This window comes from Lissotriton helveticus, chromosome 3_1, assembly GCF_964261635.1.
Source record: "Lissotriton helveticus chromosome 3_1, aLisHel1.1, whole genome shotgun sequence".
Classification (NCBI taxonomy): Eukaryota; Metazoa; Chordata; class Amphibia; order Caudata; family Salamandridae; genus Lissotriton; species Lissotriton helveticus.
The window spans coordinates 1598946243-1598968386 of record NC_136061.1 but is presented as its reverse complement, the minus strand read 5'-3'; the positions used below and the strand labels follow the sequence as shown (position 1 = coordinate 1598968386).

Below are 22144 nucleotides of genomic sequence, written 5' to 3'. Positions count from 1 at the left end.
TTGTCGCGGGTGCGCTACCTCTTTCTTCTTCCGTTTGCACTTTTAGCGGTGCAGTCGTTCCTGTCTTGTCCGCGGCTTGAGGCCGGGGATCCACTACTTAGTGGATTGGTTCCATCCGGGGCGGTCCCCTTTTGGGGTCGTTTGGGACTGTTTACTAGCCTTGCCCCTTGTTCTGAGCCTGACGTGGTCTGGGCGTTTAGTTTTGTGGCGTTGTCAGCAGCTGGCTGCCCCGCCTGCTCTCTGTTCTGTGGCCGGCGGTCTTGGCTTGGGCCCTGGGGCTTCTGTTTTTTTAGTTTGTCCTACGGGCCATTGTGAGGTCTCGTTCTTATTCTTCCGCTTGCCTTATGGCTGAGGCGCTGTTTTGTCATGTCTTCGAGCTGTGAGGGGCTTGGCTGCCCTCTTCCCTAGGTTGTTTCCCGGTGGACGGTTTTGCTGTACTTCTACCCCTTCTCCTTGGAGTCTGTAGGAGGCTATTCTTCTTCAGGAAAACTGCGCAAGAAAGTTTTCCGTGTCCAGTCTCACGCCTGGGGAATATTCTACGTTAAGGAATCTGCGGCTAAAATCGTCTCTACCAGATACATCGTTGCCGTACTTTTATAATAGGGGTTCTAAAGAACATTTTGAGTTGACTTGGAAATATTTCAGCTTCCAAAGAGCAGTTGATGTTGGCTAGCATCGGTTAGAAAGCAGAGCTATTGAGTAGGTTATTTTTGAATGTATGACCTGGACATGGAACTGCTGGTGAAACTGTTGTGAAACAGCCTTTTATGATGTTTTAGTGAAATTTTTTATGTTAAGGCAGTTGATGGAGAGTAACTTTGGTTGTATGTTGTTTGCTTGCTTTATCTGCCATTTTTTTCTCTCCACCTACTTTTCCAGTTCTTTGTCTCTTGAAATAGAATACTCTGCCAAGGAGTCACATTGGTCTTCACATGAGCCACTTTCAATGCTGAGCACTTAGAATTCTGAAATAGTTTTTAGTAGGTCTTACAGCGGGTTGGTATCTTCTGATAATGGAGTTGAAACACTATAAACATTTTCCTTTTTTATTGTGGCTTTGTAAATTTTGAATTATTGTTGGAGAGGCTCCGTTTCTGTCTTTGAGGGATTTCAGAACCCTTTTTTTATGTAAGGGATTTTATTTCTGGTGTCAGCCAATCACCTTTCCAGCGCTTTTTAGCACTACTTAGAATTTGTCTAAGATGCTTGTCATTACAAGGTGGAACTGTTGAGCTATTTTATAGTGTTGATCAGTAAGATAATGGACAGCTGCACATTGAAGCAGGATAGGCCTAGCTTTACCTAAGATCTAAGATGTAATATTGTTTTCAGAAGATTGTACTAGGTGAAATTGAAGTGATTATGTACTGATCCACTGAGCGATAACACAGTTCTTGATGACAGAAACAATTTTTTTCATACAATGCATGCCTGGCTGAATGGGCCTAGATGCAATTTAACAGAAATTTATAAACTCCAGATCAGAGAAAAGGCATTTTATTTGATGAAGTTTCTGTTTTTCACACCAAGTGCTGTAGTCTCCCAGTAACCAAAATGACTGTTTAAATGTTAGTGTTGTGGTAGTCTGGGGTAAAGTAGTCTTGGATGGCTTTGGTCAAAGTTGATATTTCGTGGAAAATCAGTAGACTTGCTATACTCGTTTTAGTTTGATAGTTTCTGCCGACCTTTTTGCAATCTAGGCTTATGGCTTTGTAATGGAAAGGTTCAGCATCATTTTTAGGTGAGGTTTCTGTGGTCAATCAACCAGGGTTGGTAAAGCGCAACTACTCACACGTGACGGTCTCAAGGCGCTGGGAGGTGGGGGTGGCTCTGTTGATTGCTGAGGTCATCGAAAGAGCCAGGTCTTGAGGTCCTTCCTGAACTGGGGCAATGTGAGAGAATGTCAGAGGTGGAGCGGGAGTCGTTCCAGGCTTTGGATGCGAGGTAGAAGGACTTTCCTTCCTTTCTGGTCTTGTAGATATGTGGAACGGTTTCCAGAGAGAGTTCGGCTGATCAGAGATGATGGTTGTGTGAAAGTAGATGCAGTTGTTCAGGTATGTGGGTCCGGTGTTGTGAAGGGCCTTGTATGCATGGGTGAGGAGTTTGAAGGTTGTTATTCTTTCGACTATGAGCCAATGGAGATCGTGGAGGTGGTGGGTGATGTGACTGCGACAGGGGATGTTGGGATCAGTCTGGCTGTGGCTTTCTGAACAGTCTGGAGTTTGCAAAGGAGTTTCTTGTTGATTGCAGCGTAGAGAGGGTTGCCGTAGTCCAGTCTGCTGCTGATGAGTGTGTGCATGACATTTTTTCTGGGTTCGAATGGGATCCATCTGAACTTCTTTCGAAGCATTGCGAATGGTGCTGAAGCAGGTCGAGGATACAGCGTTGATCTGGCGGTTCATCGTAAGCGATGAGTCTAGTATGATGCTGAGGTTTTATGCGTAGTCCATCGAGGTGGGGGGGGATTTCCAAGGTCGGGAGTTGAGTTTCAGGCAGCTGTTCTTCATCCAGGTGGCGATGGCTTTCATCTCTTCTTAGAAGTTGTGTTTGGTAATGTTGGGTTCGTTGGTGAGGGAGAGGATCAGTTGGGTGTCGTCGGCATAGTAGACGATGTTGAGCTTGTGGTTTCTGATAATGGTTCTGAGGGTGGGCCATGTAGATGTTGATCGTGGTCGGTCCCGAGAGGTAGGGAGGGAGCCTGACCCGCTTAGTTCTGTCAGTGAGGAAGGAGCGTATCCAGTCAAGGGCTTGAAATTAAATGAGACTTTTATAGAGCGCAAACTGTCGCTCCTAAGGGAACCTCCTGGCACTACCACATAACATGCTATAGCAGATTCTGATTAGGCACTAAATGAGTGCAAGACATGAATCATCAGCTGTTCCATACAGCCATGTGTTTAGTGCCTTCCTAAACTGTTCTTCCGATTCTATAGATCTTAAAGTACTTGGCATGAGATTCCAGGAATTTGACCCTAACACAGTCGCCGACTTCCCTCCCCTTGTTTTAAATTTAAAGTCAGGTATTTTAAGGAGGTTGGCAGAGATGGATCTAAGTGTCCTCTTGTCGTGGAAGGTCTAAATCTTGCAGACTGATAAACTGGGCCTAATCGGCGCACTGCTCTGAAAACTGTAATGAAAAGTTTGAACAAGATTCTTTTGTGGAGCGGGAGCCAATGAAGACTTTTCAGAGCTGCGGAGGCTGACGCCCTGCGAGGAAGTTTCAATACCAGTCTGGCTGCTGCATGTTGAACCACCTGTAGTTTCTTCAGGGTAGATTTATTAACTCCTACTAGAAGGCTATTGCAGTAGTCTGAACGAGAAATTATTAAGGCCACTGCTACCGCTTTCCTGGCCTCAAGCGGAAGAAAGGCGAAGAATTTTCTCAAGGTCCTGATAAGGCCGAAACAAGTACCTTTAATGCGTGGGGTTTGAACAAGAGAGAGGCGTCAAGCCATGCCCCCAGGTTTTTTGCCACTTCCACGTGGGGTGGCAGGGATGCTGATTCTGTGGGCCACCAATTCGTGGATTGGAAGGGGTTATTTTTTGCAATTAATAGGATTTCTGTTTTATCCGTATTACAACGGAGGTGGTTGTTTTTCATCCATTTCATGACCGCCGTAAGACAGGATTTAAAATTTTCCTCGGCCTCCGTGGAGTATTTTTCAAGAGACAGGATCAGCTGAGTGTCATCAGCATAAGAGGTTGTTTCGATCCCATACGATGAAATAAGAACAATAAGTGGCGCCATATAGATATTGAAAAGAAGGGGGCTAAGTGAAGCACCCTGAGGGACACCTGTTGTGATGGTCCGCTCAGAGGAGAGAAAATTGCCCAGGGAGATAACTTGTCTCCGGTTGGACAGGAACGATGTGATCCATGCCAAAGCTATATTGGAAATACCGCAAGATTTTAGTCTGGTTAGCAAGATGTTATGGGAGATAGTATCAAACCTGGCAGATAGATCCAAAAGGATCAGCACTGCCTTCTTGCCACAATCTATAATAGATTTCAAGGTGTCCGATGTTTCCAACATGCAGCGAATGCCGTTGTCGTTGAGTCTGGTGACTATGGTGTGGTGGGAGACTGTGTAGAAAGCAGCAGAGAGGTACAGGAGGATGAGGGCAGACGTTTCGCCCTGGTCCAGGAGGGAGTGGATGTCATTGATGGCAGCGAGACGGGCGGTCTTGGTGCTGTGGTTGCTACAGAATCTGGATTGGTAGATATCCAGGGCATTGTTAGCTTCAATTAAGTTTGTTAGCTGGGTGTTAATGGCCTTTTCGATTACCTTGGCTGTGAATGGAAGCAGGGAGTTGGGCCTGGAGTTCATGAGGTCCGCCTGGTCCTGTGATGGACCTATGATCAGGGAAGGAGTGTGATAACAGGGCAAATACATTCAGATGGTTCTTCTTCATTTCTCTTGCGTTCAGGGGTTTGCAACAGAGGCTATTACTAGATTTGAGGGGTATTTGGAAGCATTTTATGTGTGAAGTAGGAGTTTCAGGTGGGGGTAACATTCTTACTCAAGCATGCTCAGTACAGATTTTATTGGGATAGGAGGTGTGAAGAGAGATGCCAAGTGATTGCTGGTAGAGTCCAGGTGGTAGAAAGAAGCAAAGAAGCACGGGAGATAGGAGCATCCAGATTATTTACAGAGCTAAGGAGAAGAAGAGTGTGGAAGATATGGTGACTGGCTTTAAGAGGGTAGCACCATGGAATTTGAAGCAGTTTCTGGGTAAATAGAAAGGATCAGCAGATGAATGCCTACATGAATGGGAGGCAGAGGAAAGTAGATGTTAGTTGTGGAAAATGAGAATTTACAAGCAAGAACTGAATTGCTTGTTAAGTGTGGAGCATGAAAGGTAACAATGAAGGGGTGGAGGATATAGTGCTTGGTTGTGGTTGAATTGAGGCGATGGAGTATATAGTTGGCCTACTTGGATGGGAGAGGGTAAGTGTTAGAACTAGGGGTCTCTAGTTGTCGAGCCAGAACTGCCAAGCCATGTCTTCCCTGGACTGGAAACAAGCATCCTGGGAGCGGTTTTGGGCTAACCGCCCTCATCAGCCAGGCTAGCTTGAATCCAGTGGCCCAGTGAGCAAGCGACCCACGTCTGGGCATACCCTGCCAACTTAGGATGGATTTAGGCCCAGATCTCTGTACTGGCGTGAATGTATGACATTGTTCTGCATTCTGTCCATCAATTGTTGTTTTTACATGTGTCACCCCGAGTGGGACGGGTATGCCCAGATGTGGGTCCCGTGCTCTCTGTGCCACGGGAGTCAAACTATCCTGGCTGATGAGGAGTGAAACCCCGAAACCGGTCCTAGGATGCTTGTTTCCAGTCCAGAGAGGACCTAGCCTGGCAGTTCGGGCTAGACTGTTCCCATTGGGCACAGGGTCAGGACTGATTTGCACATGGCTGGGTTCAAACTGGAATGGCATGGTGAGCAAAAACACGATTGATTTAGCCCCAGATCTCTGTACTGGGGTGAATGTATGACATTGTTCTGCATTCTGTCCACCAATTATTGTTTTTACATTTGAAATAACTTTGCAGCACATTTTGAACTAGCATGCTAATGATATAAGTATTCTTTAAAGCTCCAGAACACTTAGTATTTGTTGCTGATAGGCAATGTCCTGCAAAGAATGAGTGACTCTTTATAGCATGTTATAATAACAGCCATGCTTTCAATTCTGTCCTGAAGCCCCAAGCACAGATTGTAAAATCCACTAATATAGATATGTTGTTTTTATAAATCCTGCTGGGACAATGTGCATTATAAAATGCAACATTTGGTGCACATTTTTCCAATATTCTTTTGAGAAGATTGACCATACTCTGTATAATGGTTGTTCCTAAAGGTCTATAGTAATTATATTTAGCCTGGCCTGGTGAGTGAAAGGGGCAAACTTGAACGGGGCACCAGATAGACACCTGACAGACATCTTGGTAACCAGTTTGTCATTGTAACACTGGGACAAGTAGTGAATAGAGTAGTGTTTTAATTGTGCAACACTTTTGCATTGGAACTTTCTATAGACTATATCAGGATTGTGCTGCTTTTAACACATCCAGGCTAAGTTCGACAGCAGAGTAAGGTTTCACAAACATTTCACTGCCTAACTAGTTTGAAGATGCAGGACATAGTGATACAATGCCAGCACAAGAGGGGTATGGGTGTACTACATCTGCATAGACACCATTCTAGTGAAAAACCACACAAGCCACACATTAAAGCAAATTCTGCATCTATCTTATATACGCTCCGAGAACCTGATCATATACATACATTTGTTTTTGGTCGAACATGTATCCTCTGGTTAGACATACATTATATATTCAGACTTCACTTAGGTGACCTATTGCTCAGTGTACCCACCGGTCAGGCAGTAGACGCCTTTGCTAGGTCTTGGGTAAAAATGCTGCATCTCTGAAAGATAAGAGCCACAGCACATAATTGTTGGGTTTGTGTTTTTGTGTGTGTGTGTTTCGTGTTTGTTTTTGTGTTGTTGTTGTGAAGAGGGGAAGAAGTGTTGTGTCTGTGTCTCGAACCCTGTTCATTATACTTCTAGGCTCGAGCACAGCTGAGTTCATGTGCTCGTGCGTCCTGTCAATGTGTCATGGTTTGAACTGTGGTGGCGTTGGAGTTGGTACGGGTGGTGAGTGCTGGTTGGCGGCTGCGTCCGCATCTCGTCCATGAATTGGGGTTATGCTGACAATAAAGCAGTTCTACTAAAAAAAAAAAAAAAAAAAAGGTTGGTACGGGTGGTGAGTGCTGGTTGGCGGCTGCATCCGCATCTCTTCCATGAATTGGGGTTATGCTGACAATAAAGCAGTTCTACTAAAATTACTGCCTACGTGTATTCAACTTAACAAATGCGCCATCGTCGCCATTGTTAAGTTGAATACACGTAGGTAGTAATTTTAGTAGAACTGCTTTATTGTCAGCATAACCCCAATTCATGGACGAGATGCGGACGCAGCCGCCAACCAGCACTCACCACCCGTACCAACTCCAACGCCACCACAGTTCAAACCATGACACATTGACAGGACGCACGAGCACATGAACACAGCTGTGCTCGAGCCTAGAAGTATAATGAACAGGGTTCGAGACATAGACACAACAATAATTTCTGCCCGATTTCTTCTAAAGTTGCCACCGGTCCTGTGTTTAGGGCCCAAGGGCTCCCATTTAAATATTTTGAAATTCTACACAAACAAGATATGAGTTGAGTTGTTAGTTATAAAGTGCATGAACGCCTTAAGGCATATTGGTACTGAACTGACTAACATCAGAAAAGATATACAGATAATCAATAAAAATTGGATCGTTCCTAAACATAGTGCACAGGCCAAGATGACGTACATTCCAAATAGGTGCAGCAACAAAAAAGAAGGAACATCTCCCTCTACCCTTTACTGAGTCTTTCTAAATCGGGGGGACTGATAGTAGGAGGAAAGAGCAACAATGCAGATATTGTTTAACCGTGAAAACAAATACACATGCCTCATGGGGATTATTTCATAATTGGCTCAGTGTGAAAAGCAGAATGTCTTATAACGAACCCTATTTACCTGTATGGATATCTTTATAATAGAAGCACAAAGACCGATTTGGAGGCAGGGATAGTTTATGTTAATAGTAATTGCTTAGCTCTGTATTTCCATTTTTATGGTTTGTGGTGTTCGAGTATGTTGTATTGTATTGTACTTGTATTCATGAGTCCTTCATACTACTAAAGAGGTGGCAATGGCGCATTTTCAAAAGGGTAGTGTCACAGATGGATCAGTACGTGTTTGTCGTGCGGCCTATATGAGGCGTTTTTTGATGCGTCGGGAACAGAGTTATGCTCTTAAGTTTTGATGCTATGCCTCTGAGTAAATTTGAATAAAAAAATATATGAAAAATAGGTTGCAGTGTGATTCTATCTACTGGTTTACCGGCAAGTAAAATCTGGTTTGTTGTTTCCGCAGCTAGTAAATCCCAAAGCAGGAACCCTGGACCTCTTGTAATCGTGCTGTACGAAATTCCATAGGGGATTTCCGCACTGTACGGTTCCCAATCGGAGTCCATGGGCACTTCCAAAGTGGACTTATTTGGAAGGGAGACTGCGACACCATGAGGCATGAGAAGCAATGAAAAATCTGTCTCCTCTACATGTAAATGGCTTTTAGATCACCCCAGTGGTATTCATGCTTCTTTAGGAACAACATTGCCAATATATTTGAATTTTTACAATAATTCTTGTCATACTTTAATAAAAAAAAATAAAGAAAACAGCGTTCCAGATTGAGTAATGATGATCTTATGGTGCCTCCAGCTGAAAAGGAAAGGAGAGGTTGCCTCCTGTTCTGTAGAGAGTAAAATAAAAAGAAACCAGTCTTCTCACCAGGGTGCCTGCTACCGAAAATAAATGTAAATGTGTGCGGTTGGTTAAACAGCAAATCTGATGACTGCTTCGGAGCAAGTATGCAGATTTAATTGTTGGAGTCTTTTGAGTCTTTACAGTGACAAAAGTTTTTTTTTTTTTTTAGAGGTAATGAAGGGTGTTATTAGCTGTGATCTGGAGTGAGTCCTTCTAAAGGAAACTCATTAAAGAGTTTTATGCACTACATAGAGTCGGATTGTGTATTACTGCAAATATATATTTAACATACTTGTTTTTATTATCACCTCTAAGGGCCTGATATACCAAGTGTAAGTGGCTTCACGTTGCGCACCTACTTTTTGCAAATGGAAAAGAATTTTGCTAATCGATCTATGTACTCACAGGTCTGTTCACAAAATTACAATTTGTAATGGGTCACAATATGGCCTATTTCATCAGTATTCTTGAGGTAGGACACAAATTGCTACTCATTACGATTGGATGCCATCAGAGGGATGGATGGTGGCCTGTTGGGGTCAGCAGATCACCATGTCTGTGTTCGCGTTTAAATTTAAATGTAGCCTGTTTTTGTGAAATAGCACTGCATTTAAAAAAGTATTTTTTTTCAAGTTTGTTTGAGAGTTGACAGTAGCCCCTTGAACCACTGCCTGGTTCCCAACAAACCTTGCTATTGATATTCACATTTGCTAATGTTTTACCTTCTCAACTCAATATTTGGTAACTTTTCAAAGATTTGCGGCCAGACTTCAGTTACAAAACATTGATACATACAATAACAAAATGCTATTTTGTAATGACGCCATAAACAAAACCCTTCCAAATAGTCTTTTATTATACCTTTCTACACCCATTTTGCACTTTGGTAACCTGTTACAGATCGAAAAATGGATTAAGTACATTAAAAAGTGCCATTTAGAGACCGCAAACTGTATGTTTCATACTGTGTGTTATACAGAAAAAAGTAAAGAATAAACCTAAAAACCATTAGCGAAGCTAGAATACTTGTTTCTTAAGCAAGCAACGCTTGCATGCAGATTTTATTGACTTTCATCATTACTTGGTGCTTAAGGCATGTTGAGCTGGTCTGATTTATCATTTAACTTTATTTCAGGCACTGAACGCACCATATTCAGGACCTGTAATGGATTTAGTACCATTGGCGACAACAAGGTCATCAGCCGGTAAGGGCATCTCTGAGCACAGGAGCAGTATTTGTAGTGCTCCGCCTCACAGACAACTTGTCATAGAAGCAAGGTCACTAAACTTTGCAAGAAGTCAGAGATAGTCTCTGGCCAGGCTCATACAACCCAATCGTCCCATTCGATACATCTCAAGGAGGGTTACAAGTAACCCAGCTCTTATTGAGTGTGATTCCGTAAGCACACAAGGATTGATGCCTTTTTATATTTGATATTGTAGAGCCGCAGTGTAACAAAGTCAGAAACACAAGTATTGACAAAACAAAGAGCCCTAATTTATTCCGAAGCAAGAACGTCGTAATCCTGCACATTCCACTTCTTCCCATCAGCCATGTCAGTGATTCATTGCACCTTCTTGACACTGAACTTTATTTCAGAAGCTTTCTTATACCATAATTGTGGTCGGATATTTATGCAATATTGTTCTACTGCTGAGCCATCCATTAATTTGATCAGGTCGCGGTTTGGCAGACTTGCATTGTTTTCATTCTACGAACAACTTCTGCACGGATTTAACCCACAATTCTGCACAAAAGTAACACAGAAAGAAACACATTTCTTTCCTGAATTTCAGTGAGACTTCTGAAATTTGGGGTTGCAGTTCTGAAACTCCGCATCAGCAGATGTCATTCCAAACATGCTGGAAACATACATGCATCTCTCTGCCTTTCTTGGCTCCTCTTTCCTAAGCTTCTGAAGTATGTATTATTCTCAATATTTTTTTTTAAGTTTCTTTATTGGATTTTGAACAGAGGAGAGTTACAACAATAAGAAGAATTTCAATCTTATCACAAGAAAAAATCGACAATATACTTAGAAATGCAAGGATTTTATATGATTGGTTTTGCATATCCTTCACTGCTGCAAAACCTATTCTCACTGGTACTACGTAGGCTCCCTTGTCCCCCTGCCTGCCTTATATAGAGAAGGAAACATGCAGTGCAGTATGTACCTTTAAGGAGAGCATTATTCTCAGTAGTGATCTTAACATAACACGGCCTGCAATTGTAAAACTCCTTTTCACTCCCTGGGGGCATTTTAGGCTTGAATAGTAAATGCTTTGTTGTCACCCAACCTCAGAAGGATGAAAGGCTGAGTGTAACCTCTTGAATTCACGCCTGTGGCCAAACACAGATTACTGGAGTGGATTCATTAATCCACTCTGCTACCAGACCCGGCATTAATATGCCCCCTTACTCAGTGCCTAGCTTGGTGCCGCTTTAACCCACCTGAAATATGCTCATTACATGTATTCTTTCTGTAGGTGCCTGGAAAAAGATGGGAAAGATCCGATGGAAGTGGAACTTTGCGTAGCGGTCATCGCTCTTTGGCATGAAGCCTGCATAGAGAATGGTAAAATAGCTCTTAAATTCAGTTGCTGCCAAGTGCAGAATGGATTAATTGGATATGGGGTAATGCATTATTAATGTAGTGAGATAGTCATTAAATAATAACTACAATGATCATTTTAAATGGAGAGTTGGCAGCCTCTAGTATGTAGTGTTCGATTACTCTGCCATTTCAGGTCTGGAGTTGGAGGAAGGCCCACACATGATGATGTTTATAGAGCAGGGTGCACAGGATGTAAACTCATTTTCCCATGTTAGTAACACGTTAATGGAAGAAGGTTGCCAAAGATTTAATCAATGAGCAAATGCCTCAAGAAGGTGAGGGACTTTAACAGTGGAACTTGAAGATTTGTGTTCATGTTCTCCCACCCACACTTGATTTGAAGATATAATATCTTGTTGATGCACTTTGACATCTTGGAGCAAGCCTACTCTGTGTTGCCTTCTCTTGTGTTGCCTTCGTAGAATTTTCAGTGAACAACAATGGGTGAGTAATTATGTTCTTTTCTCATTTCAGATGAAAACCAGAGATTGTTAGTGACACACCCTGGTATAGAGGGATGCATCTTGAGCTTATTGTCATCTGGGGTGCCAGACATCCAGAAGGAGTGCCTGGACCTGCTTGCATACCTGGCACGAAACCAGAACGGGAGACTCCTGCTTATCAGTCATTTCGATCCCACCAGGTACGTTAACGACTTCCTATATAAACTCGGCAGCATTGTCTAAGTAATTGCTCATTAAACATTCGAGATGTTATTTTCCCACTTACCGTAGGTGTGCAGTAAAATACTGGTGACCAGCAGTGCAGTCTCCCTCATGCCACAGCCCACTCAACACTGATTGTAGTATTTGACCATTAATTGTGGGTTTCTAACGCGCTAGAATCGACTCCCGAAGGAGTATCTCTGCGCTATAGACCGCTGGGGAACCCGTCCTGGTTTTCCTTGTGAGATGGTACCTACTGGGTATCTCCAAGGTGAAACCAGGCATCCCCGGCGTATTTGTGGGGCCGTTGTGGAGATGAGGCAAGCTAATGCCCAGAGTTGCCGAGTGTGATCCCTAGTTAGAGTAGGCACCGAGGCGAGAATTATCGAGTCTGCTGACGCTGGTCCAAGACCCTGCCACGTCGGGAATTGAACCCTGGTCCCGGGCCAACCTCTGCTCCCGGTTCTGCCGCCTCTAACCAGTGAGCCACACCACTACACCACCATGTTCTTGGATCAGTCTCCCGGTCCCTTGTTCCCACAAGACATAGCTTCTTACTAGGCCATGCAGTCTCAGGGAGATTGGGGCCCATCACCCTCCTACCGGTTTCCTTTGGCCATGTCCAGTGACCGATTTGTCGCTGGTGTCTGGAAACAAAAGGGTGGCGATTAATATATATTTATAGCCAGTGGCGGTGCGTCCATTGGGGGCGTTGGGGCGTTGCCCCACTAGCCTGGACCACCGCCGACACTGCACTGCATAATAAAATATGTTTTTTTTATCAAGTTCCCCCAAAAACAAAATCGGAGCACCGAGCGCACCAAGGCCCCGGGAGAAGCCCGACAGGATCGGGCATCCATAAAGAAGTGGGCCGGCCCGTGGTGGGAGGGGCTGCAGCAGAGAGTGACAGCCCAGGCTGAGGCAGCGCACAGGCCGAGGGTGACTGCGAGTGCGCATGCAAAAGGCCGGAGTTGTCCAGAATTCGACGGGCCAGCGCATGCGCACACTTTAGATCCCCCCCCTCTACCACTATCGATATAGGCTTGGACCCGGGGCCCCGGGTCTCAAAGTGGGCAGATTTCAGTCTGCTCTTTAGCCAATCCTGGCGCAGTGGCACTGCTAACTCTGCACCAGGATTGGCTGCTGCGCCAGGATGGTGCCGCGCGCGTGGGTGTTGGCTGCTCTGAGCCATTGTCTTCAGTGATTGGCCATTGTCCCTCGTCACTGCGCATGCTGGAATCATGCCCTGCCCAGTACTGCACAACAACACACATACCATAAGTGAAAGTGAAAGTCAGTGGACACAGTAAGTTGATAGATACGATCATGTGATGCCAATGCCATAGTGAGGAGAGCCGAGGTCGAGGACTGTTGTGGGAGTGGGACTGAGTGAGTCGTCGTCGTGACCACCAGTGTGTGTGTGGACTCGGAGTCGGACCGCCTGCTGGCTGGCAGTGGCTGCTGCCTGGACGGGCGGGCCTGCTTAAGCAGCTTACATCCATCCAGTACTGCATCCATCGTCGATCGATTAGCACGACGGGACAGCGTCCGGGCGGCACCCACGTAAGTTATGTTATAATATATGATAATCAAACTGATCTGTTCAGGGGTAAGCGCTATATAATTGCAATTATTACAATGCAACTGTCCACAGCGTTGCGAAGGTGCAAAAGTGTAAATATGCGCAGCTTACATTAAACAATGTTCTAAAAAGATAATGAAAGTATGAAAGAAATAGAGGGGCATAGATACAACGGTGGGCTCGGACTCTTTCTATCTTCTTCTCTGAGCAGCAACAGCTCTTGCAGTGAATGGTATGCATGTTCTGTGCAGTGCAGGTAATGAGGCGCCAACTCAGCAAAACTAGTCTCCCGTTTCTAGTCCCTCATTTATTAAAGTTTTCTAAACAGCTGTCAGGAATTTGATGTTGCTATGGCATAGAACAAAAAAAATCGTTTCAAGGCACTCGAATAATAGATTGCACAATGACGGAGCTCAGTGGAAGTGCTGCTTTGCTTTTATCCTACTGGGAAGGATTGAAATCTGAGTTGATAGATTTGACCGTGAGATCTCTCAAAAGGGTCTTGGAAGCAGGAGCTGAACCCGCGGAACTATCTTCTTAAAAAAAATCGGCAGGGGAGGGTGGGGACGGGATACTAAGGTGGAAGAGTGCACAGTACACAGGCAGCTGGGAGAAGAAAAATCCTCTTCTGAAAAACACAGACCTTCTGAACCTTGCTGGGCATGAGCCATTAGTGATGGGTAAAGCTGGTAAATGTCACCTAAATCTTTCTGAGCAGAGAAGTGCACAGCTTTCGAGGCAATCCCAGCGGCATGGGACAAATGCGCTATTAGTCATATTATATTAATTGCATAATATTAATAAGCATCGGAAAGGCAGTCTCACAGTTGCAGGTTCCGGGCGCGTTTGTTACAGAAGCTCACGCAGGTGGCTCATTCCTCGTAGTTAAATGAAAGAACATGTATGGCATATTTACAATTAATACAAATGAATGCATTGTTGTCTTCATTCGGCAGTGAGGTTGTCGCAGGGGTGGGCCCGTTGATTGTTCCTGCATGACCTTGGCTGCAAGCCCCTGGCCGTGGTATGCTCTCACTTTTGATGTTTACCACTAACACACAAGTACTTCTGTTTTATTTCCTTGGGACCAAGATGTAATATGATTCAAACAAATCTAAGGCGCTTCTTTGGCACACAGCACGCCTCTGATTGGAACTCTGCCATCAGCTGTAGCTTCGATTAGAAACGTAGGAGTGATAAATGAAATGCACTGATGTTAATGGCAATGATGTTGAAATAATGTTAATTTTACTCTGCTCCACAACTGTTCACACCCAGAGGCGCAACTAGATCCAAATTGCAGGAGGCCGGCCGAGGGCTGATTCTTCCAGAAATAGGCAGGGTGAAGAAGCAGGGGCTCTAAGAAGGGCTGAAATACAACAAAGCCTAACTAAGAAGCAAATGGTCTTTTAAAGACAGAGCTGCTGCCTGTTCACACCCACCTGCTGCATTCTAATTCAACTGAGGTGTCCAGCGCATGTCTGGCTATATTTACTTGCTGCAATATTTCAAATGCTCACATTTTCATTTTCCCTTCCATTTCTGCTTTTGGCCATCTCTCTCTCCTCCAATCTCAACCATACCCATTCTTTTTATTCTCTTTCCCTCTCTCCTCCTTTTGTCTACCTCCTCCCCTCTCACCCCTCTCCCTGCTCCCATTGTCTCTCTCCTCTCCCTCCTTCATTTTTTTTCTCTTCTTCCTTCTCTTTTTCCTTCATATCCCTTTACCTCCACCTTTTAGTGCTAAAGGAATGATAATAGCTGTAATAGTGTGTGTATATGTGCCTTCCTTTAAGTTTGCGGTTTATTTCTCGAAACTGCAGGGGGTAATTTAAAACATGTTTCTGACAGCAATAAGCTATCCTCTATGTTGTATGGGAGATTATTGCACCGGCCTTAGCCTGTGAAGATAATGCAGCATGGTGCTAGGCAGTCTAGTCTGTCTGTGCACGTGTCAGCTGAGACAGTGTGACACTTAGATAACTGAGATTGCTTCGTGGGTAACTTGTTCATGTTGGTGCCTCACACATCCTTCCTGTTGGGCCAGGTCCCATGTGGACAGAGACCATTTCTAGTGCTTTGCAGCACTTTTAATATGTTCTTGAAGTTTCTTGTTGCTCAAATGGGTGTAATTTCTGATATTTATAGGTTTCCCTCATCTTCATTGCTCGATTTTGCTTGTGAGAAAGTGTCACTCCTAGTCGTTGAAATGTCACTCATAATTACACTGACATTTTGAAAATGTCACACGTAGCAATCTGAAACCTTGGCAGCTATGTGTATGACGTGCACCGGAACCGGTTCCACCTCACGAGACACCGCATCGATGACGATTCTTCGAATGCCAGGGGAAGCACACGTTTCATCCTGTACCCTTTGACCCCAGATGACGTTAGGGTCGACACCTTGTCCTAGGCGTAGCTCTTTGGGAGTATCCTACTTCTTTCTGAGCGCAGAGGTATCTTAAGGATTTTGGGGGCCCTCGGCCAAATGTATTTTGCGGGGCTCTGTTCGGGGCAGCTTTGAATTATTGATCCAGTTTCAGCTCTTTCATGCCCTCTTTGACTATGTCCCTGACAGTGCACTGGCACTTGCCCAAATTCGAAGTGTGTTTACATATACTATTCCGGGACAGTGATGTGTGTTTTCGATATTGTAGCACAGCAGCAGCTCACTACTATTTATGCAAATAGTCTCAGTGACACCATCCCATTTCTATTTGGATCTAAAAGAAGTTTTTTTTAATGTTACATGAAACTGTTCTTCCTCAAACGAAAACACCCTTTCTTCCTTTTTATATGCATGCGCAATTCAAAGCCTCGTTCCTCTCCGTGACACATCTGCAGAAGCACTCTTATCCAAAATCAGCTCTAGTGCAAATAAAAAAAATATATAATATCTGCTTTTAAATATGCACGAGATTTTTTTTCGAAAATACAATTCTTTAAGAAAAAATTGGCACCCAAAAACGTGGCATGCACCTTGCTTACTGAATAAACACTTCAACTTTCACGAGGAAAGCATGCCCACTGAGGCGTGTAGGGCTGTCTGCTGCTAGTGGTGATAACGCAGCGCCATCTTCGCGCTGCTCTCAGAGGGGCGTCATGCAGCTACTCAGAGCTAGTAAGTGGCAGTGCTACTCTTATGGACTGTTGTTCAAGCACTATTTAGCAGTGTGACTGCAGGGCTTTTAACAGCAAGTGAGCCTTCAATGTTTCCTAGCGCTTTAATTGTGCACAATATTAGTCACGGACTCACGGTTTAAGAGCTGCAGAATCCAAATTTCAACAAGGATTATTTTGTTTGCAGTGCACACTGGCCATCACTGAATATGGTTCATGAGGAAAATGATTCAAGAATCCCCAGTAAAGCGGCGATCGTCCCCGGGAATGGTGCGGGCAGTTTGGAGTCTGACTGAGTCCTGCCTGCCTGTGGTACGGATGGACCAAGTAACGACGGGGACGGGGTAGAACTTTCACTGAGCAGCACCAGAGGCCCAGAGTGTATTTTGGTGTTTCAGACCCACACACAGTCAGGTGGTGAGAAAACGCGATAGAAATGCAGGTACCATACAGTCTGGGCTTTAAGTGGGATGAAAAAACTGTTGGGGGGGTCTCTCTCAAAGGGGCCTGGCGAGTGGCCGTGCCTTACAACTGCTTTAAAACACGTAAGCTAAAAATCGGTGTTTAGCATAGTGTGCTGCGCTGCCTGACTTGTATTTTGTTGCTTTTGTCACTGCATCCAGATATAAAAAACAAGTAACATTACTCCTACAACAAGCCATGACTATTGGCTTTGTCAATGGTTGTTAGTTGCATAAAATAAATAAGCAACTACTACGGCTTCGTTGTATATAATATTGAAAAAGCTTCAATTCTGACATGAGACTGTGAAAAAAGTAAAACGAGTCTCTTATAAGTTATATCAAAGCCTGTGAAGGATGGTACTGCTGCAGAGTGAAGATTTTTATTTTCACCCTGAGGGTGAAGGCAAACATTGGAGAGCCTAATAAGGACCCTTCTCCGCACCTGCTTAGCTCCGGCAGGATCCGGCTCTGCATACAGTGTATGTTTTTGGAGGGGACGCAAAATTCGTAGAAACATGAATAGCTTTAGTTGTATCCAGCGTTTGCAATCACCAATTTGCTGGTTCCTAGCACCATAAACAGTGCTGCCAAGTATTTCCATGTAACGTCTTATCAGTAAGTCATGACTTTTCAACCAACTGCCTGTTACTTTATGGAACTTTCATTTTTTTCATAACATTGTAAGTGTAGGTTAAAAAAAATCCCAGCACGAGTAGTGGTATTGAAGTAAAAGCCAGTACTGGCTGAAGGTGTCACACATTACATGAGAAATGGGCGGTTATGACTGAAGTGATTCCTTTTGGATAGGAGCCACATAATTAATATTTTTTCTAGTGCTTCAAACAGGGATAAATAGCATGAAAAGTTGGAAAGCTATACAAACTCAGATACGAATAATCCTGTTAGTTGTCGCCCAACAAGCGTAAATCAGAAACGTGTTGTGAGGACCTTGTCATTTAGGTAAAATAGCGTAATCACAACAAAAGACTGTCAAATACTGCTCCCCTTACCACCTATAAACAATCACCTCACCAATTCATAGATCAAACTATGCCCAAACCGCCCTACCCCTCTGGGACTCCTAGGCGCAAAACCCTCTGTAGCATTTGTAATTGCATTTCACCTTCTGTCTGTCATCTATCTGAATGCTATCACATGTGCTATGCCACTGTTTAGTAGAAGCATAGTGTACACTCTTTTAACATTAACAAAATCAGGCAGGGAAAAATTTGGAGACTGACAAAAACGATGTCCTTTTTATACGTATGCAATATTACTTTCTCTTCAATTTTCTTTATTTGCGCTTTTTTTTATTGTGCTTGTGAACTCGGCAACCAAGTACTTCAACAGTATACACTTTAGCTGTCATTATGAGTCCGGTGGACTGGTATTTCCGTGAGCAGTTATAGGATACTTCCACAGCCGATTCTGTGGCCACCATGTATGTGTACCTCAAGTGTTAAAATGCAGCCCTTGAAACCACTAGGGTTACGGGACAGTCAGAGGGCACAGATGTGTACAGTATGTAACTGAGATAGCGCTTGCTTGTACTACTACTACCCCGAACTACTGTCTATGACCCTCATCATATGTCAGTCATGATAGGGCTCTTCAATAATGCCTCTCGGGCTCTCATAGTGCCAAAGTTTCCGCTCAAGGCGCTTCCTCCGAAGCAGACAGATGCCCTCATTTGTAAGTGGCAGCACTACCTTTATATGCAACACGTGATGCCACGAAATTAATATTTATACTCGGTATAGTAATAGGTGCATTTTTTACCGGTGCTTAATTTGTACAGCCTGCATACATCTTTGTGAGCCCAGCGATTTCTAGGAGGAAATAATAAAGGCTGGCTCATATGCAGGCCAGGGTGTGAGCACTGTGCAGGTGTGACGTCGTGCTGTAATTGGTGGTGGTGGCGGTGCATCGTGCATGGGAGCAATCTTAGGCTGTGCCAGCAACACTTTTGATCCCCTAAGTTCTCTGTCTCTAGTGCTGCGCAACAGCTCTGATGTTATGTAATTTTTAAGTGTGTTATGCTGCAGGTGTTATTTATTTGTAATGCTATGTTTTGGTCTATTATGTTTTTAATGGTGGACAGGCCGGGCCTAATGGCACTATGGATACAGTAGTTTTAGAAAACTTATTGTGAAAAATACTAAGCTAATGCTAAAAACTTAGCTGGGATGTTTTATATCAGAAGTTGCAACACTTCTGATTTATGTTTACGAAATATACCTTGAGATACTATTTTATACTAGTATATGTACTCCGCTCAGGAATGTTTTCACTGCTGGCTGCTGTAGGTGAAAATAATGAACAAGCTATGCCATGGCAAAGCCAATTGGTTCGGCCTTTCAAACCATGCAATTTTGATCAATATATTTATTTTTGGAAAAAAAAATTGAAAACTATAGAGTATATGACATAAAAGACTATCCCAGAAGGGTCGGCATTGAAATGCACTTCTTTTCAGGCGGATGAGCACGTGTTTAGGGCTCAGGCCAAACACGTGCAAAACTGTGCCACCCAGCCAATGGATTGAGTGGGCAGACCCATTGCCCCATGCTATTGTGTGTGGAAACAAAATATGAATAACAGTTGAACAGATCAATAAATGAAGGGTGCTGGCAAAGACTCATACAGGTCGCGCCTTTGGGGCCTTATAAATGTTTAGCCATGCAACACTTGCTGTTGCACCAAGGATATTGTTCATGTTTTTCCGAGAGAGAGATCAGAGTTTTGTTTAATGGAAGTTTTGACTCATGGAAAGGTAGCACAGAAGGTTAATGTGCCTGCTGCAAAGAACATGTACCTGATGCAGAGCACAAAATGCAGTAAATAGGTCAGTGGGTCACTGCATTTGTCATAGGAATCATTTTGTCACTTGCCCGTAAGTAAAAATCCTAACATACAACAGTGAGCTATTGAAAACTGCAAGGTAAAAATTGTACAGACGTGCTGAATTTAGATACAAAAAGTAAATATGTTGAATGGTGATAGTTTGTGACCTGTTTAGTTGGTTCTTTTGTTGTTTGCAGTTTAAATCAAAAAAGTTGTTTGTTTTGTTGTTTGCAGTTTAAATAAAAACAATCTCTGAGGTTCTCAGCATTGTATCTTGAAGTCTGTAGTAAAGCTCTGTAGTTATACTGAATAAGCAGCTACCTATGTTATATGACAGCTCTTTAATAATGTAATACCTGCACTTTCACAATTGCTTTATTAACCTTCCTGCTTTCTCAAATTTGCTTGAAAATGCACTATTTTTCCACTATTTTTTCAAAATTTTCTCGGGGGGAATTCCCCCCGAACCCTCCTTAGGGGGTTCGGCCTCGCTCGCTACGCTCGCTCGCTACAGCGCAGTATGATTATCACTCTCTGCCCCACCACTTTCAAATCTCACCAGCCGCCACTGTTTATAGCTCCTCTCCAGTTGCCATTTCATGGTGGAGGAGGCTGGAGGCCGTGGAGCTGTAACCTCAAGGTTCTGTGGGACTCCTGTGCCAGTCAGGAGCCTACTGCTTTTGTTGCCACTCTGGCCCCTTTTTTGAAGACTAACAGGTCACCCACAATTGCCACCCCTTGTTAAAGAGTGTTTTCTTTTATTTAGCTCTCCCATAATGGCAGTTTACAAAGATTGCAATTTTACATATTTGAGTCAGAATAGCATTTACCCCTCTTTTTTCCCCCTGGACCATACCCAAGGTGGTGGGATGGTTACCTTGCCCGCAGATCACCCCTCGACGTTTTTAATCAAACTAGTTTAATGAATATGCAGAGATAATTGACTAACCACCAGTTGGCCATCACTAGAAAAAGTGCCTCACACATCCGTTTTTATTTATCATTCAAAATACTAATTCATGAACTAGTTTTTGAACTCAGCATTCCATTTGTCCAAAATGTTGGACTATGTATTTAAATTTCTTTAAAAGAACCTGAACGGCTCTATACCAAACTGATCACTAAACTCAGACCAAACGCTATTAAATTTGGTGTATATCTTTAAGGTGTTTTTCATGTTCGCTTGAGTAAAAATTCCCATTGGACTTTGACCAGGTGGGATTCCCCTACTACTGCTCTGCTCGTTGACCACCCTCCCTGAAATACTAAAAAATCAGTCTTGGGTTACTTTTATAATTTTTAGGTCTGGCCTAAAGACAGTCTTTAGCTGTTTTTCAAGTCTCATGTAGTCAAAAATATAATTACAAAAAATATATACATAAACTAAGGGGCTTTGCCTCAGCCCTCCTTACTCAATGAATGAATTTGCTGAACTTTTAGTCACATTTTTGCCTCCACCCGCTACAGCGTGCAGTGAAGAAAAGTGGGTGAACTTACTTCGGTCATTGAATCTTTAGCACTGCTAGTAATACAATTTTCCCTTATGTTTTGTGCACATCCTCATAAAAATAACTGGGTAAGGAGTGCCACTATTGTAAACTGCAAATCGATTTAATTTCATTCTTTGTGCTTATTGTTTTTCTCAAGACATTCAGATGTGTTTAAATGATGTTCTCATGTCACAGTAATTTGAAGCTATCAGTACATTTTCTTTGCCTCATTGAGAATCATATTCAAGGGATGGGCTTCAAAAGTTAAAAAAGGTTCTAATTACATGTACTGCTATTAAGCATTGTACGGTCACTTTTAAATGATATGCGTTGATTATTTTATTTGTTTCTAAATAAATTGTATTGTAACCATCTTTTAACAAGTGAAAGCAGCGTTTCGTTTTGGTTTTTCCCATATTGTCAATTGTGTGACATGTTATTGAAAAAAAAAACATGTGCATGAAATAAGAAATATAACCATTGCACCTGTTGGCCAAGGCCAGAACTATTGGTTCTATAGTATCTTTTTAATAGACTCGGCAAAGAGGGTGAAATCAGGTAGTGATAAAAAAAAAAAACAAGTTGTTAAGGAATTCAAATTCAAACTTTGATTTCAGCATTGGCATCTTTTGTGTTTTTTTTTTTTTTTTTACTTTATCGGGGGCACAACTTTAGGGCTTCTGAATGTTGAACTATGAATGTCAGGCTTAAAAGAAAAGTACGGCTTTCTATAGAAAAATTCGATCTGAAAACTACAGAAATTCTCTGTCGCCATGGATGAAACTGCAATTCACTTTTTTCTAAAACACACGTGCCCACTATTGGGTACAATTTAAATTATTTATCACTCCTCAAGTGGAAGTTGGATTCCTCGTTTTGAGAAATGCAGAACTTCATTTACCAAGATGCATTGCAGATTGTTCTTATAATCAGACATGGATTTTACATAACCCAGTAGCACGTTTGGGTCTTCTGAACCTCCTAGCTCGTG

At 43.1% G+C, this 22144-nt stretch overlaps 1 protein-coding gene across 3 annotated transcripts in view; it reads left to right on the top strand.

Annotated features, from left to right (window-relative positions):
- The window catches only part of TTC12 (tetratricopeptide repeat domain 12), a 317573-nt gene that overhangs the window by 191494 nt on the left and 103935 nt on the right, over positions 1-22144 (top strand). For all 3 annotated transcript variants that reach the window (XM_078682360.1, XM_078682358.1, XM_078682359.1), the window contains 3 exons: positions 9507-9576; positions 10859-10947; positions 11461-11629. In XM_078682360.1, the coding sequence (XP_078538486.1) occupies positions 9507-9576; positions 10859-10947; positions 11461-11629 (328 nt within the window). The remainder of the gene's footprint in view (positions 1-9506; positions 9577-10858; positions 10948-11460; positions 11630-22144) is intronic.